At 34.6% G+C, this 24,895-nt stretch overlaps 2 protein-coding genes across 2 annotated transcripts; both read right to left on the bottom strand.

The window, feature by feature from the left end:
• Positions 1–11,555: 11,555 nt before the first annotated feature.
• On the bottom strand, positions 11,556–12,506 carry LOC142872389 (olfactory receptor 5H8-like). Its single transcript, XM_076006000.1, has one exon. The coding sequence runs from the start codon at positions 12,483–12,485 to the stop codon at positions 11,556–11,558; it is 930 nt and encodes a 309-aa protein (XP_075862115.1). The 5' UTR covers positions 12,486–12,506.
• An 11,282-nt stretch (positions 12,507–23,788) lies between these two features.
• LOC142873753 (olfactory receptor 5H8-like) lies at positions 23,789–24,748 on the bottom strand. Its single transcript, XM_076008383.1, has one exon. It carries the CDS (start codon positions 24,725–24,727, stop codon positions 23,789–23,791), a length of 939 nt encoding a protein of 312 aa, XP_075864498.1. The 5' UTR covers positions 24,728–24,748.
• Positions 24,749–24,895: the final 147 nt, after the last annotated feature.

The following is a 24,895-nucleotide window of genomic DNA, read 5'->3' as shown; positions in this document are numbered from 1 at the left end:
AAATAAAATGCAGTAAATGTAAAAAATATATATTCACTATGCATTAATAATTATTACAAGTTGAAATTGGGGTAACGAATTCAAATAAAATTCTCATCAGATCACCTTTTAATTTAATTTATTACTAGTACACTGAAGGAAACTATTTAGCAAATAGAAGAAACGAATGAAAATAGAATTACTTTCCTTTCAAAAAAATTGCAAGATTTAATGGATTTAGAGAAAAGGAGACACATTCTGAGCATGTGCTAAATTTGTGAGGACAAGATTGAATGCGATAAGGAAAACTTGTTTCTGGGACATGGATTCAACATCATGGGAAAAAATCTCCAAAGGCCCAGGATTAATAAAGGAATTAAATTCCATGTTAAGGATCTTAACCTTCACTTCTCAGGGAATAGTCATGCACTGAAAACTTTTAGAATGCGAAGTGGCATTATGAGAATTTTTTTTTAAACCAAATACTTGGTAGCATAAAAAATACCTTACAAGAATGGAAATTGGAGTCAGGAATACTAATCAGGAAACTGCTACTATTTTCGAGGGTTTCCCCCAAAATGAATTTTATTTATTACTAGTAAACTGTAGGAAACTATTTAGGAAATAGAAGAGAGGAATGAAAATACAATTATTTTCCATTGAAAAAATATGTAAGATTAATGGATTTAGAGAAAAGGAGATACATTCTAGGCGTGTGCTGACAAGTTTGTGAATTTGCGAGGACAAGTTTGAACATGGTAAGGAAAACTGTGTCTGGGAAAAGGATTCAGCATCAAGGGACAGATATTGGAAGGTGCAGCATTAACAACGGATTTAAATCCCATGTTAAGAATCTTGACCCTTAATTCTTAGGCAGTAGTTATGCACTGTAAACTTTTCAAATGGGGAGTGGCATTATGAGATATTTTTTAAATTAAATATTTGGTAGTGCAGAAAACAGCTTGCGAGAAGGGGAAAATGGAGTAAGGAATACTAATCAGGAAACTGCTATTATTTTCCAATTTTTCCCCCGAAAAAGAATACACATCAGGATCCTCTGGGAGAGCTGTTTGTGAGAAATATATTGCAAGGTAATACTGTAGGCATATATTCAGTAGTATAAGAATGGAACCAGGAATCTTAATTTTGAAAATGTTCTCAAAGTGATTCAAATGTATATGAAGGACAAAGTGAAGTACAGGACCACATGCTAAAATAAATGCTACAGTAGAACAAGGAGTGAACAGAGACAAATGAGTGTGGAAATTAGGAAATGATTAGAGGGTTTATTGGGAGCACTTACCATTTGATAATAGAATTAAGGTCAGAGAATAATGAGAATTAAATGAGTAACAAGTGACACAACAATAAGTGAAATAAAATGGAGCACTCTAAGAAATGAGAATAGTTGGCATTTGTCTGCTGCCATGGACAAATGTAAATATTTTTCTATAGAATTTTTGACAAAAGTTGTCAAAGGGACTTGCCACATCCCTAAGATTGGGTCGAACATTTTGGAGGGGAAAGGCATAACTCTAACCCTTCTTAGGGAGAGGCAAAGATATACGATATAACCAAAATGTCAACAAACAAACAAACAAACTTTTTATCGGGTGGTGGGCAGGTGGGAGGGGAGAGGAGGAGAAGGGTGTATACTTGGACACGCTTGAATCTCTGGTACATCGGGGGGAGGGGGGGTGACGGGGCAATATTTGTAACCCTAACAATATTTGTACCCCCTTAATATGATGAAATAAAAGGAAGAAAAAAAAGTTGTCAAAGGGAGAAGAGAGGAGTATATGGACAGGAGACTTTTTATTATTTTAACAGAGAGGAGGAAGGGAAATTTGGATGGGTGAACAGAACAAGGAGGAAGAAAAGTAGGTAGAGAATAATAATAAATGCATACATGGTTTAGAGTAGAAAAGACAAAGCAAAGAACCTGGAGAAAGGAAGCATCAGAGAAAGGCTGAAGACTAAATAAAGGGGAAAGCTCATTGGCTTGGGGAGGGGGATAAATATTTGTCTTAACCCTAGGATTTATTAAAAGAAGTGAACCCTGGTATTTCCTTCTTCTGTCATTCAAAATTCAAAGTCTGTTTTCATTTGTGTTTTTCCATGAAACATTTGATTTTAATGTTTACTTTATAATCATCGTGCTATTCAGAGAGATACTAGCACTACCCTCAACTGCTTTACATATCTAAAAGTTGCTTTATCTTTGTTTTTACAATGATTCCAATGGAAATTCTTGGGAATCTTACATATTTTACTATTGAGAATATTTTTTATCCATAAATTTTTTAGTAGAATAAAATAAAGTCAAAGATTAGAACCTGCTCAGGCTACCTAAATGGCAGACACAATAATTCCAGTGTTTAAATGTATTTTTATTTGATATGGTTTCCTTTTATGTCATTCTAAATAACAAAATGTCTGAAAATTTTCAAATTCAATTAGAGTATTGGTACTTAAGTCATAAATACTGCAACTTAAGAAGTAATAACTGATCATTGGAGAGAGATTTTCTGTATATTTTCTATTATATACATATTTGCACACATTATTAGGATTTTGATATATTTATCAAAATCATTGCTAAGATGATTACTTAAATCATTACTTAAATCATTGCTAAGATGAAAGGATCTAGGAGCTAATATTTAAGTGACTTACCTTAATAGTTTGATTCAGAATATATATTTAATTCAACAGATTGGATTTTTTTAATTTTAATCCTCAGAAAGATTGCTTACATTAAAATCATTATGACATAAATCTTTAAACCTAGTTTTAAATTATCTACTTTTTTAAGTCACCAGAACTTATTTTATAAATTCATCATAGTTAAATTAACAAGATAATAAAACATTGTTAAAAGAGAAAAATTATGCTTACAACTATTATGAGTGTTCAGATTAAGTCATGAAAATAAAATACACAGAAAATATATTATTTGCTTTCCAGTTCTCACGGTTCTGTCATCTTATAAGTCTAAAGTAAAATTATTATAAATTAAACAGTATTTTTAACTTTCTATGAAAAAGCCAGTTTTATATAAACCATTTCTCTCTTACCCATACCTTAAAAGAAATTATGAATATCCTTTAATAGTGTTAGGCTTTCCAAAGCACAAAGAATGCAATAGCATAGGAATGCCAATGACAAAGATAGCAATTTCTTGCACAGTGATTCATTCTGTAAGCTTCATTTCCCAAGCTCAGAAAAATGTTGTTTATATAAATTTGTTTTGGACACAAGAGTCAACCAATGGTACACATGTGCTTTTGCCAGAAGAGGAAGGAGTGGAAAACTGAAATACCCATAAGAGAACCTGAAGATTTCCTGTAGGAAGATAAAGTGAAGCTCTTCTACTGGGCACTGTGGATTTGGACACACTGTCCCACAGGTCATTATAGTCTTTGAAATGATAAACATCCATTAGCTGTAGGCAATTTTTTTTACCAACTAAAATTACTCTTTTGCCACTATTTTCTACCACAGGTGATACTTGTGACATGCCCAGGCAAACTTAAGTTTATATATATATGATTTGTTGGTCTCAGTACCATGATTGGTATGGTCATATCTGGGGTAATTAAAATGTAATTTTAATGTTGCCAAAGATCTAGATTTCTTTCAGGAGCCAACTCAACTAAAGTTCTTTATCTCATGCAAATTGCAGCTCAAATCTGGACATATGGTATTAATAGCTCCCTAGGTTTCAGCTGATAGAAATCCTACTAGGCAAAAGGGGAGGAACCAAGGAAAAACAAAGACAAAGGACTAAGTGTGATGGCTGAAGAAGTTAAGCACCTTCTCTAGTTCTTACTTGTCATCCATACTTCTTCTTTGTTTAAGTGTCTGTTTAAATCTTCTGTTCATTCTAAAATTATGTTTTGTTATTATTGAGTTCTGAGACCTCTTTATATATTCTGGACACAAGTTTGCAAATGTTTTCTGAAAGCATATGAGTTTTTTTTTTTTTTTTTTTTTAATTTTAGCAATGTTTTTGAGAAGCAGAAAGTTTGAATTTGGATAAACATTTTTTTTTCCTTTTACAGTTCATGCTTTTCGTATTGTATTTCTAGGTTGTCTATGTAGGTTTATGATCCATTTGATTCAATTTTTAATATCATCAGGACCAAAGAGGCTTCTTTTTTTTCTCATGTATATCCTATTATTCCAACATCATTTTTCATAAAGGCTGTTCTTTCTTGACTGAATTACCTTTGCACCTTTCTGCAAAATCAGCTGTCTATATATGATGGGTTTATTTCTATATCTCTGTTGTATTCCTTTTACTTGCCATCTTGACAACAATACCACACTGTCTTGATAGTGAAGTTCTAAATGTAGTCTTAGAATCAAATAGTGGTAGACCTCCACACTTGTTTTCTTTTTGCAAACTTGTTTTTGGCTATTTTGCATCTTTTGCATTTTCATCAGCATATTAGACTCATCTTGAAAATTTTCAGAAGAAATCCTGCTGAGATTCTTGTAGATATTTTATTAAATCCATAGATGCATTTGAGGAAAATTTATATTCTTCAATGTTGACTCTTTTGACCCAAAACTGTACATGTTTCCACTTGTTTAGGACTTCTGTAATTTCTCTGAATTTTTGTATTTTTCACCATGTAGGTCTTGCTTATGCGATTTATAGAATTATAGCTTCTCTTTGATCACTGAATTTTAGTTTTTGCAAATAATTCAGATAATTAACATATTGAGGAGAAACAGCCTTTCTACATGAAGAACTATCAACATGCTTGCTCCATTTTTCTGGCTATATTGGGTGGATTAAAAAATATTCTGAAACAGACAAAATGGTTTTTTAAAGCCATATCACTGCATATATATTTACAAAAAGCCACAAACATGCATCTCTCTTTTATTTGCAGGACTTACATAGAATTTTGAAAATTAAGGCAATGACAGTTCTAAAACATAATGAAATTCTAAGTTAAGGCTGATGTTTGTTTTGAAACCCATATTCACAGACAACTGTGACAAAAGCAAACTTTTAACTACTAGATAGAACTCATCTTCCCAGGACATGTTGTTCATCCATTACCAAAACTTCTTTTGTATCAGATGTATGGGATAGGAATTAGTAGCAAAACATTCAATTTAGTTTAACGAATCATTAGTCCCCCTTAGGTTTTGTTTTCAGGATTTAGCCATCAGCACCACAACTGTATGAATTTTTTTTTAATTACAGAACTTATAAGCTGCAGTGATTCTTACCTGCATAAAATATGGCCAAAATATAAATATTCAGGATATTCTAAATGAAGAAAACCCCCAGAGCATACCTTATCCTGCAGCTGTTTCAAAACACAGAAAATATTCTTAATTATTGAAACAATATGTTCACCTTTGTATTCCTCAAAGATTGTTATTGGTATTATTCATTACTCTCTTTACAAAAATGAAGCACTGAAATGCAGAATACCAAATTTTATATGGATCTATTCTACAATTGCTAGCCTTAAGGCAGAAAAAATATTCTAGGTTGAGCAATGTCTTTTCTTATTCAAGGAAAAGATAATGAGTGGTAAATGGAAGAAAATTCACTTTAAAATAATTATATATTGCACTCTTGTATTATCAAGCTTAGTAAAGTATAAACTTTTGAAATCTTGGAAGGAACTGTCCTTTTCTCTTCCCACTCTTCTTTAATGTTTACAGTGACAAAATTCAGTTCTAGCCTGTGGGTACAGAGCCCCACTCTGGCCTACTTTGGAGAACAGACAGGATATTGGTAGAACACACCCCAGGATGAACTAATAGCCAACCCTAATTTCCCATGGTTTGAATGACTTACTCTTATACAGAAGAATCTCTGTTTATGCTACGTATGTGCTGCTCATTCTTTAGGCAGTAATTTTACAACAACATACCTCTTACGAGGAAAGTACACTTATGTCGGTATCAATAAGGGCTTACGTAGAGAAGGGTAGCATTGACTACATGAAAACTACCTCAAAAGCTAAAGAGGGCAGTAGTTTTCCTTGGTATTTTAAATTGGAAAACAGATGTCAAAGCAGGTGATAGTGTAGTTAACAGAGACTATAGCTACAGATGCACTGTTGTTTAAATCTGATGGCGGTAATATCAGATTTCTTTAGATATTACTAGCGGGAAACAGAATTTTCTGATAAGTAGTTGTCCACTTATGGTAGTAGTATTTTAGGTCCACTTATGTACGTTATACTTTGACTAACATATGTTGCAGGTTTTAAAAGTTTATACCCGAGAACCTGGTTAGCTTGGCTTCAGCTAAATGATTGTATAGGTTTTATAGGTTTGAAACACATGTATGTTAAAGATGGAAAAAGTAGCTCTGAAACAGCAAATGTAGGTAACATGAAAATAATTAATTTTAGATCTATATTTATACTTCATTCTACATTCACATTTGTACTGAAATTTCATGTTTACAAACATGAAAGGCAAAGAGCACCAAAGAATCTAAGCAATTGCATAATCAACTACATTCAACAGAATTAATACTATTATTGCTGTTCCCCATTTTCTAAATCCATAAGGGCATGGTAGCTGCCATCGCATACATGTGCTTCCCTTTTTGAAATTGGAGACTCTGTGTAGTTCAGCATATCCTGGATTTCTACACAGCTGAACTGACACTGCTTCATGTTCCAGGCCAAATCAGCTGGAAGAAAGTATCCCTTGCTGTTTGAGTTTCATTTCTGGTGAAGAACAAAGTACCCAGGGTTTCAAAACCAGACCTCATGGCCTGTGGTTCTGTACTGTTTAACTGAACTTTACATTATAAAGCAAGTATGTATTAGCAGCACAAATTTTATATGTTTATGTGATGAATCAGTACTCATGGAAAAGCTGGAGTGTTTCCGAATACTTCCAAGAGGAAAATGAGTACTAGTGTCTAAAAAGACATATAAGTTTGTGTCTACATATCAAACATGTCATGGCCTAAGAACTTAAAAATTCCCCTACATCTATAGGACTGAGGAAAGGTGTCTGTGAGTAGAAAGTCATTTTGGGTCTCTGTGTCCTGTGATTCCAAGACTTATTGTTGCTAATAGTGCTCAGTTCACAATCTTCAGTTTGAGTCTCGGTATTTGAGCCTGAAAAAGGATTTTTCGATTTTAAAATCTATTCCTGGGAGTCTGGTTTGGGCCAAATGGGAGGTGAGTGTGAGGTCTAGGATTCATTCAGGTCCAATTTTGGTATCAGACAATACACTATGTTTATCTGATATCTGACAAAGCAGATTACTTGACAAGGTGTTTTCTAAATACTTAGTAGATTTGTGGTTTGTGTCTGATTATCTGCCATGTTCTCTGAAGGAAGCATACTATTCTATGCACTGAAGTTCATAATTGTTGTGATTTCTCAGTGTCTTAGGGTTATTCTGAGGTAGCAAACCATGACTTACTCTGTCTGCTGCTAAACTGTGGCTTATATTATAAGGTAATCTGTAGCAACATCGTATGATGAATCAAAACACTCAAAAATATCTCTGCACATTCTGGGTTGGTCCACGTGTATGTGGTAATCTTTGGGTCTTTGAGTCCCTTTGGCTTGAGTTTCTCTGGAGACCCCACCTGACTGGAAACAAGCATCTATTAGCACATCAGTCTGAGCACGTATAGATGACATTACCTTAGAGCTGAACACATATGGGAAGGGACACTGAGAATCAAACAACAAATCAGTTTGAGGACAAGACCACATAGTGGTAACAAAGCTAACCCACTGTGAAGGTGTGAAGCTATATGAGGCATATGATAGGTCTTTCAGTATGTTGATTGAGGAAATTGTCTTCTTTTGACATGTGTTCCCTACCTCCTGTAAAGAATTAGATGAATTTTTACGCAAGTTCACTTAAACATCTGTACTAACAGGCTCAATTTCAGAAAGAGGTAGGCACTCCTTAGGACAGCAAGCCTCTGAATCTAGGCTGAAGACAAGGGTTCCTATAGACAAGGGCAGTAAGTGCACAGCACCTGTGGCAGAGCCCTGCTGGGCACCGAACACCACAGGCTGGGTGGAGGAGTCGGCTGTGGGCACAAAGACAGGCATAGGCAAACCTGCATCACTGGTAGTTTAAGTAAAGCCGTTTAGGGTACCCCTAGAAGATACATCTGGGAATATTAGAAATGTCGAAAAAGTCTGCTTTCCTGCAGTAGAGCTGCACAAGTCTTCAAAAGATCCTTCTAGCCTTATTTTTGACATTCTAGTTCTTGAGTGTCTGGTCTAGGGATTGGCTGGTTGCTCAATGATTCCGTGGTCTTACTGCACAACATGTGGCTATGCAGACAGCTCTCCATTTTTATTTTCTTACCGGTTGGATTCCTGTGTTCCTCATGAATCTCATGGCCAGTTCCCTAGATGTGAGACTATAATGTGATCCCACTCCATACATGCAAATTGTTATACTTGCTATACTTCTGCTTCTCCTCAGCATGCATATTTACAAAGGCTGTTTTACAAGGGAAATAAGAAAATGTTCTGTCATTGCCTTGGGAATTCTACAATTAGAAAACGATAGAACTCCCATATGGGTTTCAAATCTTTTATTTTCATTGGATTTACTTTGCTCTCCTGCAAGCACTGTTTCTTGTCTAGCAGCATGTTGAATGCAGGGCAGTTGGGCAGGATCTTGCCACAGTGGTGCATGGTGCACATGAGGCTGGTCCACCTGGCCCAGGACAGGTCACTCACAGAGGGCAGCATCAGCTCTCATGATCAACTGCCCCTCAGCCAGGGTCCCCAGGGCCCTTGGAGTCCCTAGGCAGCGGAGGCTCTCCTGGAGAACCATAGTACAAATACTTGTATACACTTAGAGAATTTATACATTTTTCTTTGAAAAGTAGATGGAAACACCTTGATGCTAGTGTTTATCTATTGCCCTGAAGTAGGTTTAACTTAGATGATTTCTGCTAAGATAATGTAAACATCACATTATTATAGCACTTGGAGCAACTTCCATATGGAAATTTTAGAGTAATGTTTAAAATATTGATTCATTTTCACAGGATTTTTCTAAAGGACAGAGTTCCTTCCAATTCACCTTACTGATATGTGATTATATAGTTTGATTGGCAATCATTACTATCAGTCTTCCTTCTCCTTAAAAAGTAATAAAAAAAACCCACAGTATTTCAACCTTTGTAACAGATGCCCTATTGAATTCTGCAACATGCCCACCCAAAACACAAAAGTACAAAGCAGGGGTTGGAAACCTTTACAATAATTGTATATTGCTATAGAGCTTTTTAAGCAATGAATACAGGATGTGTAGAAATTTCATGTTGACTGATCTTTAAATAATTTAAACAACAAAACTTTGCTTAACTGATTATTTAAAAACAATTGTTCCCTAAGTGTGCTTTCAAATCAAGAGCACAAACATTGCTGAATCAAAAACCTTAGTGATGGAGCTTATCAATCTAAGTTTTCACAACCTTTCCAGATGACTACAATGCCCACTGAAGTCTGAAAAACATTGTTTTAACAGAAACAAATAACAAAAAGCAGTCTAGAAAAAAGAGGTTTTGATAGACACCTAATAGGTTTAATAGTTAAGATTCTACCATAGCTAGTTCACAATCCAGACTCTACAAAATACTTTTAGTTTTGATTGGTGCTTGTTACTTTTCTTCTAATACCTAATTATGTTATTTCTTTCAACATCGTCTAGGATAATTGTGTCAGCAATTTTCTGAACATTATAAACTATTGTAAAAATGACAAAAATATGTATATATATGTATATATATAAAGATAGAGAAACTATAAATTCTTTTAAATGTCCAGATTAAGGAATGAGTGCACCTTACTTCTTAATACTCTTAATAATTGGGAATACTACTATCATGTTATTAGTGTTTCAATGGATAGTTTTAAATTCAACGTCAGCCATGTGCCAGAAAACTGGGTAAACATAGCAAATAGAATATACTTTATATATAAATATTCATTAAGTAGTATGTACATATTTCTTTTTAAATGGAATTTATGTAGTTTCTTTTTTTTCATATTTGAAACATTAGATATATATTCCTTTTTTGAAATAAAACAAATATATGCAACATATATTTATATCATAATTAGGTAAAAGCCACTCCTTCTACTAAGTGAACTATCACAACAATGGAAAAAAACACCATTCATACTCACCATCACATCAGCACCAACTGATCAATACTTATGTGAACACACAGTAATAATATTCATCGGGTGTCAGGCAGGTCAGTGGGGAGATGAGGGAATGAGTATATCCACACCCAATGGGTGAGGTGTGCACCATCTGGGGCTTCTTTCTGGGGGAAGCTGAATATCTAGACCAAAATGCGGACTTTGCTCAAGGGTATATTTTACCTTTTCTTTAACATCCCACTTATGGGACAAAAATTATTTACTAAAGGGAATAAATCTATAAAAGAAGTAAAAATGGGATCTCACTGAGAGAATAGAGATTTTGTTGAATTTCAAAAAAGTATAAAGTAGTTGAGATTGTACTGAGAGACAAACCAGAGAAGAGGAATCTGTGGACTAGACATGTACAAGACAAGGCTGCAGACGAAGTTTGAGTTTCTGAGAAGCTCCCACCTGCCCCTTCCATACTTACTCAATCTAGAGTAGGACTTGACATGTTACATACACTGCCCACATACGCATAGTTTTATATCTGTCTTCTCACACAAGGAGAAGGCTAATTAGGAAATCAGACTTTGAAAGTGGTAGAAGAGACACCATATGCTTATATTACTAATCTATTCTTTGGGTCATAATAGTGAATGAATAAGCAAAAGTCTAGATAATTCACAGGAAACCATTAGTGCAGTGGATACATCATGGAGTAATACAAATCAACAAACTAAAGACATAAACAATAATATAGATTCCTTTGGGTGACAGAATAACAGCAGCTGGATTGTCATCTCTTTATTCTCTTCTCTGAGGTGTGCAGGTATCTCTCACAGCAACAAATAAAGAGTACATGAACTGGCTTAATCATGTCTACTGGACCTCCAGAGAGAAAGAATAATTATATATGTTTTAGGTATATATATTTTATATTCTTTTATTGATAAGATTGAATAGCTTTTCTCTGATATTAGTCTACCCCAGGAACCAGTGGGATTTATTAGATATGGAATTCTTGGGATTTTGCTCAGCTCACCCAAACAGAACCCTTTAACCAATATAGGGCATATGGGATATGAGTGTTCAGCCCTATTTGCTGTATGATTTATCATACTCAAGTTCTTCTCAGAGGAGATACAAAATTTTACCTTTTCATATGTTTATAAAGACAAATATACAAAATATAACCTATAAAATGTTTTCCTTTGTTTTCCACTTTAAATCTACTACTATGAGATGACACATAATTAAAATTTTATGTATATTTTGAAATACATAAAAATATTTTATTAAATACTAACCATTTAAGTCATTAAAAATCTAGAACAATTACCATTGCAAAAAACTTTCAACAGGTATAAAATTATATCACATCTAACCAGCAAAATTTTGTGACTGTTTTACTAAAAAGAGAAGAGACATTATCACAAGACCTAAACTTTTCCCTTTAATGTTTTTTTCAATGAGTCTATTACCTGCTTATTTCTCAGGCTATAGATAAATGGATTTAAGAAAGGAATTATAACAGTGTAAAATAGAGAGTCTACCATGTCTGGATTAGTAGCTTGTGGAGATGCAGGGAGCACATACATGAAGAGAAGAGGGCCATAGTACAAAGACACAGATAAAAGATGAGCTCCACAGGTGGAGAAGGCTTTCCTTATGCCTTTGACAGAATTCTTTTTTAAGATTGTATAGAGAATAGATGTATAAGTGACAATAACAGTCACAATCGTGAATGCTTGAATTACAGCTGCGAAAACATAAAGCACAAAATAATTAATAGAAGTGTCAGTACAAGAAATCTTTAACAATGGGATAATGTCACAGAAAAAGTCATCTAATATGTTGGAATTACAGAAGGTTAACCTAAATAATAAACCTTCATGAATCATGGCATGAAGAAAGCCACCTACAAAAGACAAGATTAGTAGCCTGATGCATAATTCATTGGTCATAATCACTGGATAGACTAAAGGTTTGCATATGGCTACATAGCGATCATATGCCATTGCTGCCAATATAAAACTTTCTGTGGTTAAACTGAATGTAAAGGAAACAAATTGTATCATACATGCAGAGAGAGAAAGTATCTGAGTCTCCAATAAGAAGTTGACCAGCATGTTGGGGGTCACTGAGGAGGATAACCAAGCATCTGTTAAAGCTAAACTTCCAAGAAATAGGTACATGGGGATGTGAAGGTGAGGGTCATTACAGATGACAGTAATCAGACCAAGGTTCCCCACAATGGTGATAAGATATATCACAAAGAACACCAGGAACAGGGGGATTTTCCACTCTGGTTGATGAGTAAGTCCTGTGAGAACAAACTCTGTCAGCAATGTTGCATTTTCTTTTTCCATGTCCTCACTTGGTGTCCTCTGAAATAAATTGCAGTGAATGTAAAAAGTATATATTCACTATGCATTAATAATTACTATAAGTTGAATTTGAGGTATGGGAGTTCAAATAAAATTATCATCAGATCACCTTTTAATTTTATTTATTACTAGTAAACTGAAGTAAATTATTTAGGAAATAGAAGAAAGGAATGACAGTACAATTACTTTCCTTTCAAAAAAATGTTCAGTATTTAATGGATTTAGGGGATAGGAGATACATCCTGAACATGTGCTAAATTTGTGAGAACAAGATTGAATATGGTAAGGAAATCCTGGGTCTGGGACATGGATTCATCATCATGGGAAAGATACTGGAAGGTACAGCATTAATAACGGAATTAAATCCCATGTTAAGGACCTGGACCTTGACCATTTTCAAATGGCGAGTGGCATTATGAGACATTTTTTAAATGAAATATTTGGTAGTGCAGAAAACAGCTTGCAAGAATGGGGAAATGGAGTCAGGAATACTAATGAGGAAAGTGCTACTATTTTCCTGGATTTAACCCAAAACAAATTACACATCAGGATGCTTTGGGAGAGCTGTTTGTGAGAAATATAAATGGCAAAGTAATACTGTAGGAATATATACAGTAGTACAAGAATGGAGCCTGGGAATTTTAATTTTGAAAATGTTTTCAAAGTGATTCAAATGTATGTGAAGGACAAAGTGAAGTACAGGGCCACATGCCAAAATAAATGCTCCAGTAGAACAAGGAGTGAACAAAGATCATTGAGTGTGGTATTAGGAAACGATTAGAGGCTTTATTGGGAGGGTTTCCATTTGAAAATAGAATTAAGGTCACAGAATCATGAGAAGTAAATGGGTAACAAGTGACACAACAGTACGTGAAATAAAATGAAGCACTCTAAGCATTGAGAATAGTTGGCATTTGTCTGATGCCATGGACAAATGTAAATCTTTTTCTATAGAATATTTGCCAAAAGTGTGAAAGGGAGAAGAGAGGAATATATGGAGAGGAGACTTTTTATAATTTTAACAGAGAGGTGGAAGAAAATTTGGATAGGTGAAACAGAACAAGGAGGAAGAAAAATAGGTAGAGAATAATAAATGTATTAGAGTGGAAAAGGTAAACCAAAGAATTTGAAGAAATGAAGTATCAAGAAAGGCTAAAGACTAATAAGAGGAAGGCTCTCATTGGCTTGGGGAATGAGTTAAATATTTGTCTTAATCTAGGGTTTATTAAAAAATATCAACCCTGGGATTTTCTTTTTCTGTTTTTCAAAATTCAAAGTTTGTTTTCTTTTGGTGATTTTGCTAAAAGAGAGATTTGATTTTAAAGTTTACTTTATAATCTTTGTGTTATTCATAAAGATACTAGCACTGCTCTCAACTTCTTTACATATTTAAAAGTTTCTTTATTTTTGTTTTTGTAATGATTATAACTGGCATTCTCTGGAAATCTTACATATTTTACTATTGATGACATTCATTATCCATAAATTTTTTAGTAGATTAAAACAAAGTCAAAGACTGGAAACTTATCAGGCCAGATAAATGGCATAGACAATATTTCCAGTTGTTAAATGTATTTCCATTTGATATGGTTTATTTTCACATAATTCTAAATAGCAAAATATCAGAAATTTTCCAAATTCAATTAGTGTGTGGGTATTTAAGTTTTATATACTGCAATTTAAGAAGTAATAACTGATCATTGGAGAGATAGTTTCTGTATATTTCCTACTATATACATATGTGAACACATTATTAAGATTTTGATATAGTTATATATAATACTAAATTAAATCACTGTCTGGATTAAAGGATCTAGGAGCTAATATTTAAGTGACTTGCCTTAAAAGTTTGATTCAGAGTATATATTTAATTCAACAGATTGGGATTTTTTATTTTAATCATCAGAAAGATTGCTTATATTAAAATTATTATGGCATAAATCTTTAAACCTATTTTTAAATTATTTACCTTTTTAAGTCACCAGAACTTATCTTATAAATTTATCATAGTTAAATTAACAAGATAATAAAACATTGTTAAAGGAGAAAAATCACATTTACAACTATTATGAGTGTTCAGATTAAGTCATGAAAATAAAATATTCATAAAATTTTGTATTTGCTTTCCATTTCTCATGGGTCCTGTCATCTTATAAATCCAAAGTAAAATTATTATAAATAAAGCAGTATTTTTAACTTTCTACCTAAAAGACAGTTTTATAGAAACCATTTCTCTCTTACCCATACCTTTAAAAAATTGTGTAGGTGCTTTAATAGCCTTAGCTTTCCAAAGCACAATGAATACAATAGCGTACAAATGCCAATAACAAAGATAGTAATTTCTTGCACAGTGATTCATTCTGTAAGCTTCATTTCCCAAGCTCAGAAAAATGTTGTTTATATAAATTTGTTTTGGACACAAGAGTCAACCAATGGTACACGTGTGCTTTTGCCAGAAGAGGAAGGAGTGGAAAACTGAAATTCCCATAAGAGAACCTGAAGATTTCCTGTAGGAAGATAAAGTGAAGCTCTTCTAACTGGGCACTGTGGATTTGGACACATTGTCCCACAGGTCATTACAGTCTTTAAAATGATGAACATCCATTAACTGCAGGCAATTCTTTTACCAACTGAAATTATTCTTTATGCAACTATTTTCCTCCACAGGTGACACTTGTGATATGTCCAGGCAAACCTAAGTTTATACATATAAAATTTGTTGGTCTGAGTATCGTGATTAGTATGGTGGTGTCTGAGCTAATTAAAATGTAATTTTAATGTGGCCAGACATCTAGATTTCTTTCAAGAGCCAACTCAAAGTAAAGTTGTTTATCTCATGCAAAGTACAGCTCAAATCTGGACATATACTATTAATAGCTACCCAGGTTTCAGCTGGTACAAATCCCAGTAGGCAAAGGGTGAGGAACCAAGGAAAAACAAAGACAAAGGACTGCAGTGTGATGACTGAAGAAGTTGAGCACCTTCTCTAGTTCTTACTTGTCATCCATACTTCTTTGTTTAAGTACCTGTTTAAATCTTCTGTTCATTTTAAAATTATGTTTTGTTATTATTGAGTTCTGAGACCTCTTTATATATCTGGACAAAAATTTGCAAATGTTTTCTGACAGCGTATGAGGTGTTTTTTTTTTTATTTTAGCAATGTTTTTGCGAAGCAGAAAGTTTGAATTTGGATAAAGTAAACATTTTTTTTTTTTTCGTTTTACAGGTCATGCTTTTCATGTTGTGCTTCTAGGTTATCTATGTAGGTCTATGATCCATTTGATTCAATTTTTGAATATTGTTAGGACCAAAGAGGATCTTTTTATTTTTCTCATGTATATCCTATTATTCCAACATCATTTTCATAAAGCCTATTATTTCTTGACTGAATTACCTTTGTACCTTTCTACAAAATCAGCTGTCCATATATGATGGGTTTATTTCTGTATCTCTGTTCTATTTCCTTTATTTGCCAGTCTTGACAATAATACCACATTGTCTTGATAGTGAAGTTCTAAATTTAGTCTTAGAATCAGATCGTGGTAGACCTCCACGCTTGTTCATGTTTTGAAAACTTGTTTTTGGCTATTATGCATCTTTTGCATTTTCACTGGTATATTAGATTCATCTTGAAAATTTCCACTTTAAAATAATTATATATTGCACTCATATTATCAAGCTTAGTAAAGTGCAAACTGTTGAAATATAGGGAGGGAATGTCCTTTTCTCTTCCTACTCTAATGTTTACAGTGACAAAACTCAGTTCTAGCCTGTGGATGCAGAGTCCCACTCTGGCCTACTGTGGAAAACAGACAGGATATTGGTAGAACATACTTCATGATGAACTAATAGCCAACCCCAATTTCCCATGGTTTGAATGACTTACTCTTCTACAGAAGAATCTCTATTTATGCTCAGTATGTGCTGCTCATTCTTTAGGCAGTAATTTTACAACAACATACCCCTTACGAGGAAAGTACACTTATGTCGGTATCAATAAGGGCTTACGTAGAGAAGGGTAGCATTGACTACATGAAAACTACCTCTAAAGCTAACGAGAGCTGTAGTTTTCCTTGGTATTATAAATCGGAAAAGAGAAGTCTAAGCAGGTGAGAGGGTAGATAGCAAAGACTATAGTTACAGATGTACTCTTGTTTAATTCTGATGGTGATAATATCAGATTTCTTTAGATAATACTAGCAGGAAACAGAGTTTTCTGAGAAATAGTTTTCAAAATATTTTAGGTGCACTTAACTATGTTATACTTTGACTAAAATATGTTACAGATTTGAAAAGTTTAAACCCTAGAACCTGGTAAACTTGGCTTAAGATAAATGATTGTATAAGTTTTATTGGTTTGAAATGCATGTATTTAAGGACGGAAAAAGTATCTCTGAAAAGGCAAATGTAGGCAACATGAAAATAATTATTTTTATATCTACATTTATACTTCGTAATACTTCATATTTGTACTCAAATTTCATATTTACAAGTATGAAGGGCAAAGAACAGCAAAGAATTTAACCACTTGCACCATCCACTACATGCAACAGAATTAATACTGTTGTCCCTATTCCCTCTTTCTAAATCCAGGACATGGTAACTGCCACTGCATCCATACTCTTCACTTTTTTTTTTTTTTTATCAAATATTTGTACCCTATTATTATTTTTTTTTTATTTTGGCATATTATGGGGGTACAGATTTTAAGGTTTCAATAAATGCCCATTTCTCCCCCTCCCCCCAAAAGTCTGAGTCTCCATCATGACCATCCCCCAGATGGTGCACATCTCACTCACTATATATGTATATACCCGCCCCCCTCCCACCTCCCACCTGCCCAATACCCTATTACTGTAGCACCTATGTGTCCACTTAGGTGCTACTCAGTTAATACCAGTTTGCTGGAGAATATATCTGGTGCTTGTTTTTCCAATCTTGGGATACTTCACTTAGTAGTATGGGTTCCAGCTCTAACCAGGAAAATATAAGGTGTGCTATATCACCATTGTTTCTTAGAGCTGAATAGTACTCCATGGTATACATATACCACATTTTATTAATCCATTCTTTGATTGATGGGCACTTGGGCTGTTTCCACAGCCTTGCAATTATGAATTGTGCTGCTATAAACATTCGAGTACAGGTGTCTTTTTTGTAGAGTGTCACTGGATCATTTGGGTAGATGCCCAGCAATGGGATTGCTGGATCAAATGGTTAGAGACTTTGTGTAGTTCAGCATACACTGGGTTTCTGCAGAGCTGAACTGAGCTGCTTCGTGTTTCAGGACAAATCAGCTGGAAGAAACTGACCCTTGCTGTTTCAGTTTTGTTGCTGGTGAAGAACAAAGTATCCAAGGATTCAAAAATAGAACTCATGGCCTGTGGTTCTGTACTGTTTAACTGAACTTTACTTTCTAAAGCAGGTCAATTTTAGCAGCACAAATTTTGGGTGTTTGTGTGATGAATCAATACTCATGGAAAGGCTGGAGTATGTCTGAATACTTCCAAGAGGAAAATGAGTACTAGTGTCTAAAAGAAAATATAAGCATGTTTCTGCATATCAAACATGTCACGGCCTAAGAAGTTAGAAATTCCCCTACATCTATGGGACTGGGGAAAGATGTCTGTGAGTAGGAAGTCATTTGGGGTCTCTGTGTCCTGTGATTCCAAGTGCTAATGGTGCTCAGTTCACTCTCTCAGTTTGAGTCTGGATATTTGAGGCTGAAAAAGAATTCTTCAACTTTAAATATTCTACCATTCTAGGTTCGGCCAAAATGGGGCTTGAGTGTGAGGTCCAGGATTCACGTCAGGTCCAGTTTTGGTGTCAGACCATATACTACGATTATCAATGTCTAACAAGACAGATTACTTCACAAGGTGTTTTCTAAGTACTTAATAAAGCTGAGGTGAGTGTCTGATCAGCTGTCATGTTCTGTGAAGGAAGGATAATATTCTATGCACTGAAGTTTATAATTGTTGCAGGTTTCCATTGTCTGAGGGTCATTCTGAGAGAGCAAACCATGACTTACTGTCTCTGCCACAAAACTTGGCTTATATTATAAGGTTATCTGTAGCAACATTGTATGATGAATAAACACTCTCAAAAATGTCTCTGCACATTCTGGGTTGGTCCACCTCTATGTGGTAATCTGGGGGTCTTTGAGTCTCTTTGGCTTGAGTTTCTCTGGAGACCCCACCTCACTAGAAACAAGCATCTATGAATACATCAGGCTAAGCACCTATAGATGATGTTACCTTAGAGAAGGACACTATGGGAAGGGAAACTGTAAAAAAAACCACAAATAAGTTTGTAGACAAGACTACACAGAGGCTAACCCACTGTGAAGAAGATAAAAAGCTGTATGAGGCATAAGATAGTCCTGTCAGTACGTTCACTGAAGAAATTCTGTTCTTTTGACATGTGTTCCCTAGTTCCTCAAAAGAATTAGATGAATTTTTACTCAAGTTCACTTAAACATCTGTACTAATAGGCTCAATTTTAGAAAGAGGTAGGCTCTCCTTAAGACACCAAGCCTCTGAATCTAGGCTGAGGATAAGGGTTGCTATAAACAAGGGCAGTAAGTGCACAGCCCCTGTGGCAGAGTCCTGCTGGGCACCTAACACCACAGGCTGGGTGGAGGAGTCAGCTGTGGGCACAAAGACAGGCATAGGAGAAACCTGCATCACTGGAAGTGTAACCAAAGCCACTTTGGGCACTGGTAGAAGCAACTTCTCAGAATATTATTAGAGGTGTCAAGAGTCTACTTTCTGGCAGTAGAGCTGCATGAGTCTTCAAAACATGCTACTAGCTTTATTTTTGAAAATTCTAGTTCTTGAGTGTTTGGTCTAGGGATTGGCTGGTTGCTCAATGATTCCATGGTCTTACTGAACACAATGTGGCTATGCAGACAGTTTTCCATTTTCATTTTATTAGTAGGTGGTTCTCTGTGTTCTTCACAGATCTCATGGCTAGTTCCCTAGATGTGAGAATATAATGTGATCCCACTCCATACATATTGCTATACCATACAAATTGCTATACTTTCGACATTTATGCCTCCTCTCAGCATGCATATTTATAAAGGGCTGTTTTAGAAGAGAAAATTAAGAAAATGATCTGTCATTTTTGTGAGCATCTTACAACTAGACAACAATAGAACTTCCATATGGTTTTCAAATATTTTCTTTCTATTATTTTTATTACGGCATATTATGGGGGTACAGATTTTAGGCTTTCAATAAATGCCCTATTCCCCCCTCCCCCCACAAGTCTGAGTTTCCAACATGACCATCCCCCTGATGGTGCACATATCACTCATTATGTATGTATATACCCACAACCCTCACCTCTCCCGCCTGTCCAATACCCTATTACTGTAGTACCTATGTGTCCACTTAGGTGCTGCTCAGTTAATACCAGTTTGCTGGTGAGTATATGTGGTGCTTGTTTTTCCATTCTTGGGATACTTTACTTAGTAGTATGGGTTCCAGCTCTAACCAGGAAAATATAAGATGTGCTATATCACCGTTGTTTCTTAGAGCTGAATACTACTCCATGGTGTACATATACTACATTTTATTAATCCATTCTTGGATTGATGGGCACTTGGGCTGTTTCCACAGCCTTGCAGTTATGAATTGTGCTGCTATAAACATTCGAGTGCAGGTGTCTTTTTTGTAGTGTGTCATTGGATCTTGACAGTAATGGCATGCCCAGTAATGGGATTGCTGGATCAAATGGTAGATTCACTTGTATCACTTTAAGGTATCTCCATATTGCTTTCCACAGAGGTTGAACTGGTTTGCAGTCCCACCAGCAGTGTAGGAGTGTTCCTCTATGTCTGCATCCATGCCAGCATTTATTGTTTGGAGACTTTTTGATAAAGGCCATTCTCACTGGAGTTAAGTGATATCTCATTGTGGTTTTGATTTGCATTTCCCTGATGATTAGAGATGTTGAGCATTTTTTCATATGTTTGTTGGCCATTCTTCGGTCTTCTTTAGAAAAGTTTCTGTTCATGTCTTTTGCCTACTTTTTAATAGGGTTATTTGATTTTTTCTTACTGATTTATGTGAGTTCTAAGTATATTCTAGTTATCAGCCCCTTATCAGATGCATAGAATGCAAACATTTTCTCCCATTCTGTAGGTTGTCTGTTTACTTTCATGACTATTTCTTTGGCTGTGCAGAAGCTTTTTAGTTTGATCATGTCCCATTTCTTTATTTTTGTTGCTGCTGTGATTGCCTTTGGGGACTTCTTCATAAACTCTTTGCCTAGGCCGATGTCTAGGAGAGTGTTTCCAACATTTTCCTCTAGAATTCTACTAGTTTGATACCTTAGCTTTAAGTCTGTTATCCAGTGTGAGTTGATTTTTGTGAGAGGTGAAAGGTGTGGGTCCTGCTTTAGCCTTCTACAAGTGGCTATCCAGTTTTCCCAGCACCATTTATTGAAAAGGGATTCTTTTCTCCAGTATGTTTTTGTCTTCTTTGTCAAAGATTAGATGGCTATATGAGGATGGTTTTATATCAGGGTTCTCAGATCTGTGCCACTGGTCAATATTCCTATTTTTCTACCAATACCAGATTGATTTAATTAGTACAGCTTTGTAGTATAGTTTGATATCTGGCATATTAATATCTTCCATTTTGTTTTTTTTTGCCTAGAATTGCTTTTGATATTTGCGGTCTTTTTTGGTTCCATACGAAGCATAAAATTATTTTTTCTATATCTGCATCTTCACAGGTTTTTTTCTAAAGGGCAGAGGTCCTTCCCATTCACCTTAGTGATGTGTGACTATATAGTTGGATTGGCAATCATTACTATCAGTCTTCCTTCTCATGAAAAAGTAATTAGAAAAAAAACACAGTATTTCAATTCTACAAACACTGCCCCAAAACAAAAGTACAGAGCATGGGATGGAAACATTTAGAATAATTGTATGGTGCTATAGTGCTATTTATGTAATGAATATAGGATGTATAGAAATTCCATGTTTACTGATTTCTAAATAATTTGAATGAGAAAAATTCTGCTTAACTGATTATTTAAAAACAATTGTTCTCTAAGTGTGTATTCAAATCAAGAGCATAAAGATTGCTGAATCAAAAACTTTATTGATGGAGCTTATGCATCTATATTTTCACAACCTTTCCAGGTGACTACAATGCCCATTGAAGTTTGAGAAACATTGTTTTAACAGAAACAAACAACAAAAAGTAGTCTAGAAAAGAGACTTCTAGACAAAAGATGTTCTGATAGACACCTAAGAAGTATAATAGTTAAGATTCTAGCACAGCTAGTTCACAACTCAGACTCTAAGAAATACTGTTCTAGTTTTGATTGGTGATTGTTTCTTTTCTTCTAATTTCTTATTATGTTATTTCTTTCTATACCATATAAGATAATGTCATAAATTTCCTGAACATTATAAAGTATTGTAAAATAATGAGAAAAAATATGTAATACATGTATATATATAAAGACAGAGAAACAATAAATGGTTTCAAATCAACAGATTAAGGAATGAATATACCTTAATTCTTAATACTCTTAATAATTGAGAATACCTCTAATCATGTTATTAGTGATTCAGTGGATAGTTTTAAATTCAACATTAGCAATATACCAGAAAACTGGATGAACATAGCAAATATAATATACTTTACATATAAATATTCATTAAATAATATATACTTCTTTTCAAATGGAATTATATCTAGTTCTTTTTTCATATTTGAAACTTTAGATATATATTCCTTTTTTGAAACAAACAAAAATATATATAACACATATATGTTATAACTGGGTAAAAGCCACTGCATTCTACTAAGTGAAATATCACAAGAACAGAAAAACAAACACCGCATGTACTGACCATCAAATTGGCACCAACCGAACAGCATTTATGTGCACATATAGTAATGACATTCATCGGGTGTCAGGAAGGTGGGAGGCAGATGAGGGGGTGAGTAAATCCACATCCAATGCGTGTGCCACGCACCATATAATGGTGTCTTTTTAATGGAAGCGGAATATCTAGGCATAATGCAGGCTTTTCACAAGTGAATATTTTATCTTTTCTCTAAATCCCATTTACGGGACAAAAATTATTTAATAAAGAGAATAAATCTATAAAAGAAGTAAAAATGGGATCACACTAAGAGAATGGAGACTTTGTATTGAATTTTAGAAAAGCATAAGGTAGATGAGACTATACTGAAAGACAAATCAGAGAAGAGGAATCTGTGGACTAGACATGTACAAGATGAGGCTGCAGAGGAAGTCTGAGTTTCTGAGAAGCTCCCACCTCCCCCTTCCATGCTTACTCAACCTAGAGTCGGACTTGATAAGTTACATAACTGCCCATATACATATAGTTTCACAACTATCTTCCATTCAAGGAATATGTTAAGTAGGAAATCAGACCTTCAAAGTGGCAGAAGAAAGAGACAACAGATGCTTATATTAGTAATCTAGTCTTTGAGTCATAGTAGTGAATGAAAAAGCAAAAGTCTAGATAATTGATGAGAAACCCTTAGTACAGTGGATATGTCATGGAGTAATACAAATCAACAAATTAAAGACAGTGCAATAATATGGATTCTCTTGGGTGAAAGAATAAAACAGCTAGATTGCCATCCCTTTACTCTTTTCCATGTGCTGTGCAGCTATCTCTCAAGGGAACAAGAAAAGAGTAAGTGACCTGGTTTAATCGTGTGTACAGGACATCCAGATATAAAGAATAATGATATAAGTTTTAGGTGCATATATTTTATATTTTTTACTGATAAGATTGAATAGCTTCTCTCTGATATCAGTCTACCCCAGGAGCCAGTGGGATTTGGTAGATAACAGAATTCCTTGGATTTTGCTCTGTTCACCCAAACAGAAACCTGCAACTGACATAGGATATATGGGATATGAGTGTCTGGACTATGGAGCTCTATGTGCTGCATGATTTATCATACTCAAGTTTTTCTCAGAGGAGAGACACAATTTTACCTTTTCATGTGTTTATCTAGACAAATGAAGAACATAAAACCTATAAAATGTTTTTCGTGGTTTTCTGCTTTCAATATTCTAGTACGAGAGGACACATAATTAAAATTTTATGTATGTTTTTAAGTACATAAAAATATTAAATTTATTAAATAGTGACACTTTAAGTCATTAAAAATCTAGGACAATTGCAATTGCAAAAAACTTTCAACATGTGCAAAATTATACCAACATCCAGCCTGCAAAATATTGTGACTTTTTAACTAAAATGAGATGAGATAGTACTACGAGACCAAAACTGTTCCCTTTAATGTATTTTTCATTGAGTCTATGACTTGCTTATTTCTCAGGCTATAGATAAGTGGATTTAAGAAAGGAATTATAACAGTATAAAATAGAGAGTCTACCATGTCTGGATTAGTAGCTTGTGGAGATGCAGGGAGCACATACATGAAAACAAGAGGGCCATAGAACAAAGATACAGATAAGAGGTGAGCTCCACAAGTGGAAAAGGCTTTCCTTATGCCTTTGACAGATTTATTTTTTAAAATTGTAAAGAGAACAGATGTATAAGAGACAAGAATAGTCACAAAGGTGAATGCTTGAATTGAACCAGCAAAAATATAAACCAGGAGATAATTAATAGAAGTGTCAGTACAAGAAATCTTTAACAATGGGATAATGTCACAGTAAAAGTGATCGATTATGTTGGAATTACAGAAGGTTAACCTACATAAGAAAACTTCATGAATTATGGCATGAAGAAAGCCACCTAGGAATGACAAGACTAATAGCCGGATGCAAAGTGCATTCGTCATAATCACTGGATAGAGTAAAGGTTTGCATATGGCTACATAGCGATCATACGCCATTGCTGCCAAGATAAAACTTTCTGTGGTTAAACTGATTGCAAAGGAAAAAAATTGTATCAAACATTCAGATAGAGTCATTATCTGACTCTTGTCTAAGAAGTTGACCAGCATGATGGGGGTCACTGAGGAGGATAACCAAGCATCCACAAAGGCTAAATTTCTAAGGAATAAGTACATGGGGATGTGAAGGTGAGGGTCATTACAAATGAGAGTAATCAGACCAAGGTTCCCCACAATGGTGACGAGATATATCACCAAGAATGCCAGGAACAGGGGGATTTTCCACTCTGGTTGATGAGTGAGTCCTGTGAGAACAAACTCTGTTAGCAGTGTTGCATTTTCCTTTTCCATGTCATCACTTGGTGTCCTCTGAAATAAAATGCAGTAAATGTAAAAAATATATATTCACTATGCATTAATAATTATTACAAGTTGAAATTGGGGTAACGAATTCAAATAAAATTCTCATCAGATCACCTTTTAATTTAATTTATTACTAGTACACTGAAGGAAACTATT

The sequence above is a fragment of the Microcebus murinus genome, chromosome 1 (genome assembly GCF_040939455.1).
Source record: "Microcebus murinus isolate Inina chromosome 1, M.murinus_Inina_mat1.0, whole genome shotgun sequence".
In the NCBI taxonomy this organism is placed as follows: Eukaryota; Metazoa; Chordata; class Mammalia; order Primates; family Cheirogaleidae; genus Microcebus; species Microcebus murinus.
The sequence above is the reverse complement of the archived record's forward strand: the minus strand, read 5'-3'. Positions and strand labels throughout refer to the sequence as shown.